We start from the raw sequence: 9,999 nt of genomic DNA on the forward strand, positions 1-9,999 counted from the left end.
AGGGGATATACGTACAGCTGATTCACTTTGTTATACAGCAGAAACTAACACAACATTGTAAAGCAATTATATTCCAATAAAGATGTAAAAAAAAAAACAAAAAAACTTACTACAAAACTATAGTAACCAGTAAGCAAGACAGTGTGGTAGAGTCATAAGGATTTGCATGTAAATCAATGGAATAGAATTGATAGTCCAGAAATAAATGCTCACATTTATGGTCAATTGATTTTTTTTTTTTTTTTTGCTGTACATGGGCCTCTCACTGTTGTGGCCTCTCCCGTTGCGGAGCACAGGCTCCAGACGCACAGGCTCAGCGGCCATGGCTCACAGGCCTAGCCGCTCCGTGGCATGTGTCCCCTGCATTGGCAGGCGGACTCTCAACCACTGCCCCACCAGGGAAGCCCTGGTCAATTGACTTTTGACAAGGATCATATTTTCCAAGACAATTTAATGAGAAAAGAATAGTCTTTTTAATAAAATATGCTGAGACAACTGAATAACCATATGCAAAAGGATGAAGCTGGATCTCTACTTCACATCATATACAAATATTACTTCAAAATGGGCCAAAGACCTCAATATAAGAGCTAAGAATATAAAACTTTTAGAAGAAAGCAAAGGGAGTTTGCTTTCTACTACTCCCAAAATGACCTGGGAGTAGGCAATGACTCCAAACGCACAAGCAACAAAAGAAAAAAATAAGGATTCTTCAAAATTGAAAACATTTCTGCTTCAAAGGACACCAAGAAAGTAAAAAGGCAACCCACAGAATGGGGCTGTCAGAAACATTTGCAAATCACATATGTGATAAGGGACTTTTATCTACACTGTATAAAGGACCCTAACAATTCAGTAATAAAGAGACAATTAACCAAATGAAAAAATGGGCAAAGGATCTGAAAATACATTTCTCCAAAGATGATATACAAATGTCCATTAAGCACATGAGAAGATGCTTAATGTCATTGGTCACTGGGGAAGTGCAAATGAGAAACACAATGAGTTCGTACTTTACACCCACTAGGATGGCTATAAACAAAAGCACAGATAATAACCAGTGTTGTCAAGGATGAGGAGAAATTGGAACTCTCATTCATTGCTGGTGGGAAAGTAAAATGGTACAGGCATTTTGGAAACCAATCTGGTAGTTCCTCAAAAAGCTAAACAGAGTTAACATACAACCCAGAGATTCCACTCCAAAGTGTATACCTAAGAAAAATGAAAAACTATGCCCATATATTGATAAAAAGAATGTTTATAGCAACACTGCCTATAATAGCCAAAAAGTGGGGAGAAACCCAAATGGTCAAACCCAAATGATGAATGGATAAACAAAATGTGGTATAAATGGAATATGATTTAGTCATAAATGGAATATTATTCAGCCATAAAAAAATGAAGTACTGATACATGCTGAAAGATGGATGAATCTTGAAAATATTATGTTAAATGAAAGGAACCAGTCATAAAAGACCACATATAATAGTATGATTACATTTACATGAAATGTCCAAAACAGGCAAACCCACACAGACAGAAAGCAGAATAGTGGATGTCTAGGGTTGGGGGGGATGCAGAGAAGGGGGAGTGATGGCTAAACTGTATGGGGTATTTCTTTTTGGAATGATGAAAATGTTTTTAAATTGACTGTGGTGATAGTAGGACAATACTGTGAATACACAAAAAACATTGAATTGTTCACTTCAAATGGGTGAGTTTATGGTATATAAATTATATCTCAATAAAGCTATTAAAAATAAAAGAAGCAACAATAGAGAGAGCAAGAGAGAGAGAGAGAGTCCTTGACCTGCGTCTAAAACCCAGCAATTCACACAGTAACTCTCCAAGCATTATTCTATCTGGTGCTCCCAGCAACCCTGTGGTGGAGGAACTATCCCTTTTTAAAGATATTACAACTGTGTGTGACAAACCGTATCTCCAAAATGAAAGAAGGAAACCAGCTTAGGTACATACCTATGCCAAGCTCTTCACACATCATCTCATTTAATCCTTGAAATACCCTGTAAAGAAAGTATTGTTGCCCCATTTTACAGATAAGGAAACTCAGGCTCAGAGAAGTATAAACCATATGTCCTAAGACACACAGCTACAACATGACAAAGCAGGATTCGAACTCAGTTCCATTCGATTCCATTGCTATTGCCCTTTCCTCTATGCCACCACTGGTGTCCAGGATCTGAGTCCTGTGTCTCAGCTGCTGCAAGTTTGCTCGCACTCCTGCCCCCCTCCCCAGCCCCAGGCTGCTGCTCTGTGCATGTTTCCTGCCCACTTCTCTCTCCACCTGCACTGTGGAGAGAACAAAGGGCTAGTATTGGCGCCACAGCCAGATGGCCTGATTCCTCGGGAGAAGAAATTTCAGGACCAGAGAAACCCGCCTGCGCCTAAGGAAGCCCTGAGGGCCCCAGAGGAAAGGAGAAAAAAAGGCCACTCCCCACTGCAAATGGGCAGGACCAGAGACCTCTGCCCTGCCTGCAGAGGGAGCACCTGTGAGGGGTGGGGAGGGCCTAGCCCTCCCATGGGAATTCATGGCTAGAATCCCCACCTCAGAGCAGAAGCTTCCACAGTGAGACAGCAGTGGAACAGGGACGTTCTCTAGTGGGAGCAGCCAGGAGCTTTGCCCTGTGCTGGGAGTCCAGACACTGGACTTCCAAACCGGTCCAGATGCTCATTCCCAGCCCTCACCCCTTCCTGGGAGATGGTCACAGCAGGTTTGGTACAGTCCACTGGGTTCCCACAACCCCTCCTCCCCACTGGCTGGGCTCTGAGCTGGGAGAAGGGGCTTTCTCTAGGAAGGGAGATGGGCCAGGAGGAAGGTGGAGGTGCAAGAGATGAGGCTAGAGATGGAACAGTCATCTCCCCTGACAGCCCAGGCCTGGAGGGCAGGGCTTCTCTGCTTGGCCCAGCCAACAGGGCCCTGAGGCAGCCTAGTGGGAGGAGGCCAGCTACTGCTGGGTGGAGCCGAATCCTCATAAAGGGAGGGAGAGTTGTCCCGGGCTCAGCACGAGCTGCAGGGCCATGGTCAAGATGAGAGGTAAGTGGGGTCCCTCCTCTGGGTCTGAGACGGAAGTACCTGAGGAAGGAGGTGTTGGACAGTGAAACAGGGAGGGGAGCTAGACTGGGGAGTGGGGATGAGCCAGGGGGTCGAGATGGGTCCAAGGGGGAGTCTGGGCATAGGGCCAGGCCAGGGGAAGGGAGGTGGGGACTGAGATGGGACAGGAGCTCGGTCAGGGGCTATGGATACATCCAGGTGTTGAAAGTGAGTTGAGAGGATGGATACAGGTCTGGAGAGTGAGTCTGGGGGTTGGGCCCACTCAAGGGGAAGGTTATGGCACTGAGACAGAATGGTGGTACCTCAGAGAGATGGGAAAACTTGTCAGGGGTGGAGAATGGGTTAGGGAGGTTGAAGTAGGCCTGGTGGGGGCTGTGGGGAGGCTCGACTGTCTGTTGCCTGAGGCATGGTTACCCCTCTCCTCTTTTCTGAGGAGTCACCCCTGCAGAGGCTCTTCTGGCATTGGGAAAGGCCTGCCCTGGGAACCAGCTTGGTCCCTGCCCCTCCTCAGTGGGTGGTCCCTGAAGTTCCCTTTTCTTCTTAGAGCTTCGGTTGTCCTGCCCGTACAAAGACTGGACTAAGGGGGTTCTCACCTGCCAATAAACCTAGGGCTAATGCAAGGGGGCTCAGTGTGTCCCAGCTCCTGGCTGTTCCCCTTTAGAGCAGGTGACACCAAGGAAACCACACAGCCTCTCTCTCAGAGTTTCAGACTCTTAGATGAATTTCTCTGTACATAAGCACTGTTCACTGTAGCAGTCACTCCGGGCTTATTGCATGTTATACATTAACTATGGTTTCCAGTCCTGACTGCACGTTAGAAACATGGAGCTTCTGGAAAAATACTGTAAGGCTGTAGAAGAACAGGATTGCCAAGTTCCCGTGGGGCACTGTTAGTCACTGAGAAACCGGGCACCGCTTCCCCACTTCCCCTCCCCAAAGAGAACTGTGCTACACACACACACATCCATCCTCCCACAAATGCACACAGCCCCGAAGAATACTGACACCCTCAGGCTCCGCCACCCAACCTCATGCACAAATGCACACACAGAATCAGACACAAGTAACCGAGTTCTCTCTCAAACTCAAGCAAAGCCATAACTATCATCCTCTCTCCTCCAAACGCAGGCCAACACACACCCATTTCTACACTCCCTCCCGCTTTTCTGTACAGACTCATCCACGCATTTACTCGGGTACCTACACTCTCCCACAAACACATCCCCTTCACATAAAATCACAGACATCGCACGGTTATGCAGGGCAATAATCACACACTCACAATCACAGCACCTTTGTCATAGACAAGCTCACACACACAGACACTCACCAACAGAAGCAGGCAAATTTACACTCCAATACGAAGCTGCACACACTTTTGAGTTTCTAGTCACGTGCACACGTGTGACTTTGTAGTCCACGTTCACAATCACACAACTAACACCAGCACGTTCACACAAACATTCATACCCCATACAACATAGACACAGACACAATCACAAACACACATTTACAACCACACATTCGACAGACACTACCTGATCTTACCACTCCACTCATCCACACAGCCAAGCTCACTCTGGGTAGGGCGGGGTACAGAGCCCCAGAAAGGCAGCCCCCATTCCTCTCTCTGCCCCAGGAATCCTGATCTTGGGGCTCTTGTTGGCTACTCCCAGCTGCCTCGGCTACGATGAGGACTTGGTCAAGTGCTTCCAGGACCCCGAATACGAGTCTATCCTGGTCACAGCCCAGGAGGGCCTCCACACCTCCCCGCTGCCCAAGCGTGTGGTGGTAGTGGGAGCTGGCATGTCAGGGCTAACGGCAGCCAAGGCCCTGCAGGACTCGGGCCACCAGGTGAGCAGGCCTTGGAGGGCCCTCAATCATTCACCTCCAGTTTGCATCGTTGTGTGGAAAAAGAAAAGGAGTGGGGTTACAGCCAACACTCTGACAACTATGCATAACCCACCAGGTCTCTCAGACCTTAGGTATTGTTCCTCAAAAATCTGGGTTCTCCTGAGACTTAACTGTAACTTGTGTTCTTTTGGAAATAAAAGTAGAGAAAGGCTATGCTAACCAGAAGGGACCAAGAGGCGTTCTGACCCCTGTAACCCTGGAGCTCTTCTGCCTCGCTTACGTTCCTCAGGACCCTCTGGGAGGAACCCCCCTCTGCCCAGTTTGGTTATCCTGCACATTCAGGGACCTACTGCCGGGAATTCCAGAGTAGAGCCTGTGGCCAGTGGGGGTGGGAGTAGTGGGTGGGAGAAGTGAGAGCATCACCCTGGGAATGACAGCAGCCTCTCTGAACACCAGGTAACCATCCTGGAAGCCAGCGACCATGTCGGGGGTCGAGTGTTCACATTCAGGAATGAGGAAGAGGGCTGGTACTGTGAACTGGGGCCCATGCGAATCCCAAAGTCCCACAGGTAAGTCTCAGGAAAGGGATGGAGCAAAAGGCAAGGAGGAAGAATTAGGAGGAGGGCAGCCCTGCTGCCATCGTGTCAGAGCCCTTTCAGATTCACTGTCTCATGGGATTCAGTCCTGCAAGTCAGGACTAACACTGGTCCCCCACTTGACAGAGCCCAGGGTCATACAGAAAGTGGTAGATCCCAGACTAATAATGACAATAGTTACCATTAACTCATCAAATTGTTCCCTTTAAATATGGGCAGTTACTTACATGTCAATTATGCTACTTTAAGCTATAAAATAATTAATAATAAATAATAATAACAGCTGCCGTTCAGTGAACACTCACTGTGTGCCCCACCCTGTGCTAAGTGCTATATGTGTATTATTTCATTCGATCCTTGCAACCCTATAATTTAATACTCTTATTTTTCCTATTTACAAATCAAGAAACTGGGTTCAGAGATACTAAGTGACTCACCCAAGTTTCTCCTAGGAGAAAGTGGCAAAGCTCCTCAAAATCAAGGAGGCACTTGGCACCAGAACATATGCCCAGTCCCTAAAGCAGAGCTCACTCCTGGAAGGGAACCCAGCCCCTGGTTCTGGGGCTTCCAAGACAAAAAGATCCCTCACCTGGTGTCCTACATACCTCCAAAAATATGGCTTCTTTTTTGCCTTAAGCGGAAACTGAACCCGAGATTTCCCTCCAAACACCATCAAAAACAAAACCAAAATTTAACAGTACCAGCCCAAAGTAGGAGTCTTTAGATATGACCTCAAACTTACTTAGAACACCGTCTGAAACAAAATGTCTCTGTCTCTGTATCTGAGTTCTATATGTTCAGATTTCCTTAAGGGCCTTCATTCAGGGACGGGTGAACTCCCTACTCCCTGTCTCCCTCAGGGCAAAAACAGGAGGAAAAGAACTAATGCTAGAGTAAGAGGAGGCAAGGTTAGAGATGAGGAAGCAGTTAGTCTGAGCTCCTTGGGCACGTGAAGAAACTGGTTTTCCTGGAAATGGTTTTTATTGTGAGGTCAGCAGGAACGAGGTGCCATTGGGATGGGTGCCATGTTATGCCTGTATCTGTTCCAGGTTGGTCCACACCTATGTCAGGAAGCTGGGCCTGAAGCTAAACAAGTTCTTCCAGTACGATGGCAACACCTGGTACCTCATCAACAGAAAACGCTATCGTACTAAGGAGGTGAAGGCCAACCCAGAGCTCCTAGGCTATTCCATGAACCCGAGAGAAAAGGGCAAGAATGCCATGAATCTCTTCTACCAGTCCATTGCCAAGGTGATGCCTGTCTCCACCCTCCCCCGCCCCAGGGTTAGGAAAAAAACAGAGTCTGGCCAAAGGTCACCTAGCAAGCTAGCGGGTGGACCCAGGTCACCTGACTCCTACCTGGCACTCTTATGATTGGTCTGCCTTCCTTCTAACACCCCCTAAGAGCTTTGCCGCCCCAAGCCTAGTGTCCAGCCCCATCTCTTCTGTCCCTGTGTGGTCCAATGGCCCATTGCTTGATTAGGCAGTGGAAGGAAAAGGAATCACCGGGTAATCCAATCCTTGGTAATGAATCGATCCTCCTAGATTGCGGTGAATGTCTTCACCTTAAATTTTAGTCTCCAAAGGTCTTTAAATGAAGGAGAGATTTGGAAGTTAAGAGACAATTTAGGAGGTCCTGGAAGCTCCCTCCCCCTGGTCCTTCCATCCGCTCCCTGTTTGTCCCCACCCTCTTCAAAGGAACATCCAGAGAACCCAGGAGTCCTGCCTCTGGCTCTATGACTTTAATCCAAAGCTGCTCCCCCTTCCTCTCCTCTGCAGCTCAGAGTAAGTCTGAAAAAATTCAACTGCAGCCACCTGATGTCCTTTTATGATTCTTACTCCACCAAGGTGAGTGAGGCAACGAAGTCCCAGGATAGGGATGGAAGGGGGTCTGTGCTCAGCCTAGACCCCTGGGGTTGTCTCCTGCATGCCAGGACCCCCTCCTCCCAATGCCCACAGCTTCACCTCCCTAGAGCCCAGTCCCCCCTCCCCCGCCCAACCTTGCCTACCCCAGGCCCCTGCTGAGGCCCCTTCTTACATACTGGGCCCTCTCTCTGGTGCTTCCACCTCCCCACAGGCTTACCTGCTGAAGAAAGGGCTGCTGAGCCGAGGAGCAGTAAGGATGATCGGGGATGTGATGAATGAGGACGCTGGATACTATAAGTCCCTCCTGGAGGCCCTTCGGACTGACATGGTCTTCACAAGTAATGAGTAAGGCTGATCTGGACCAGGACTCGAGTCGGCCTCTTCCTCCAATACTCAGAGCAGAGAAAGGGAACATTGATGGTTGAGTAGTTACTGTGTGCCCGGTGCTGTGCTAAGCACTTTCCGAGGGTTATCACATTGAATGCTATGATCACCTGGAAGGTAGGCACTATAATTCAGAGCCATGTTACCAGGGAGGGTGCTGGGGCTCAGAGAAGTTATGTAACTTACTTAAGTTCACACCACTTGGGCAAGGGCTGGAGCCAGAATCCTAAGGCAGGTCTGTGGGACTCCTCCTGGGACGCGAAATTGCGTGGTGGACTTTGGAGCTAGACTGCGCACGTCATCGTGGGAAAGTCCCTTTTTTCTGGTGTTCCTCTTCCAAACTATAAACGTTAACAATAATCCCTCCCTCACAAAGACTAGTTAAGGTGAGGTGTATGAAGTAACCAGCGCAGGCTGCAGGAGGCTAGTTTCCTCCTTTTTCACACTGGGATCGCTGCTGGCAACTCAGCAGACCGACCTTGCGTCTCCTACACTCACCCTCTCCCCTCTCTTCACCCCTACAGCTTTTCCGAGATCACTGGAGGCTTTGACCAGCTCCCCAAAGCCCTCAACGCCAGCTTGAAGCCTGGCACCATCCTTCTGGGCTCCAAGGTAGAGACGGTAGTGAGGGATGGGCCTGAGGTCCGGATTTCCTACCGGGTGGGTGAATCCAACTCGACGCTGCCCACCCTCACCGCGGACTTTGTCATCATCTCCGCCTCGGCCAAGGCCACGAGACTCATCACCTTTGAGCCCCCGCTCTCCCGGGACAAGATGGATGCGCTCCGCTCCGTGCATTATACCAGTGCCAGCAAGGTAGTTCTGGCCTGCAACGAGTCCTTCTGGGAGCGGGATGGCATCCGGGGTGGAGTTTCCATCACCGACCGGCCCTCGCGTTACATCTACTACCCCAGCCATAGCCTCCCCAGCGGCAAGGGGGTCCTGCTGGCCTCCTACACCGTGGACGACGATTCCCTCTTCTTCATACCCATGAAGAACGACCAGGTGGTGGATATTGTCCTGGAGGACCTGGCGGCTGTGCACCAGATCCCCAAGGAGGAGCTGCGGCGCATGTGCCCCTCTTCTGTGATCAAGCACTGGTCTCTGGACCCCCTCATCATGGGCGCCTTCACTGAGTTCACACCCTACCAATTTGTGGACTATTCGCAGCAGCTTTTCCAGCCGGAGGGCCGCATCCACTTTGCTGGCGAGCACACCTGCCTGCCCCACGCCTGGATAGACACTGCCATCAAGTCTGGCCTCCGAGCAGCCAGGAACATCCAGGCTGCCGTGGACAAAGAGGCCACGGGGAGACAGAAGACCCTCACCAACACCCAGAATCATTTCTAACCCGAAGAGAAATCCCGGAGGGGATCTGGAACGAATCAGGCTGCAAGGTGGGAGTTGGAGGCAGAGACCCTGGAGAGACGTGCCATTAGTCCCCCTGCCCACAAAGAGCCCGAAAATACCAGAGAACCCAGCTGGCAAGTTCACCCCCTTTCTGGCTTCTCACTCCTGCCAGCCCTTGAGAAGGATCAGCAGAGTCAGGGTATTTGGAGGGATAAGGAAAAAAACAAGGACGGACTGTGCTAGAGTCAGCCTTTAGCTTGCATAATAGTAACAAGCAGAAAAGAAAGTTTTCAACACCACCCAAATTTCTGTCATCCACAACGAGAAGCCCCTAAAGGAACGGACAAACCCAAATCAGAGCAATGTTAAACCACAGATTGGCCACATGAACCCACAGCACAGCAAACCCCATCATTGCGTGCTTGAGCCAGGGGCCTCACATCTTGGCCCAGCTGAAGTCGAGGCGGATGGGAGAGAGGAGTTCTTTTCTGCCCTTTTTTGAGCCTGCAAGAGCAGGACTTGGCTTCCTAGATATCTCCTGGCCCATGGACTTTTCCTCTCTACCCTGACCTCTTCACCAACCAGAACTCACCGCCCTGCCCCTGCCTGTCCAGTCCACACATCCCCCTGGGAGGACACCAAGCTCATTCTACATGCTCCCTACCCACTCTGTTCCGCACTAACACCTGCCCTGTCCTTGCACGCCCAACTGAAATTATTCCCTCTCCCCAAATCCTTCCTTAATGGCCACACTCAGACCCCAGGGGTCTCTTTCCTTTGAACCACAACCCTTCTTACCTAGAGTCCCAAACATTTGAACTGTGGGTCTTCTTGTGCTGTTATATGTTAGTTATCCAAGTAGACAAAAGGAAGAAG

General features: G+C 49.7%; 1 protein-coding gene across 1 annotated transcript; it reads left to right on the plus strand.

Moving 5' to 3' along the window:
* Positions 1-2,821: 2,821 nt before the first annotated feature.
* LOC309958241 (L-amino-acid oxidase-like) lies at positions 2,822-9,123 on the plus strand (the record flags this gene model as incomplete). The annotated part of the gene is given in 8 exon segments (XM_082833982.1): positions 2,822-2,998; positions 3,001-3,055; positions 4,713-4,927; positions 5,384-5,496; positions 6,573-6,774; positions 7,303-7,371; positions 7,601-7,734; positions 8,298-9,123. Coding segments are annotated over 8 exon segments (1,791 nt in total).
* Positions 9,124-9,999: the final 876 nt, after the last annotated feature.

Source organism: Leucopleurus acutus (assembly GCF_964270905.1).
Source record: "Leucopleurus acutus genome assembly, chromosome: 2".
NCBI lineage: Eukaryota > Metazoa > Chordata > Mammalia > Artiodactyla > Delphinidae > Leucopleurus > Leucopleurus acutus.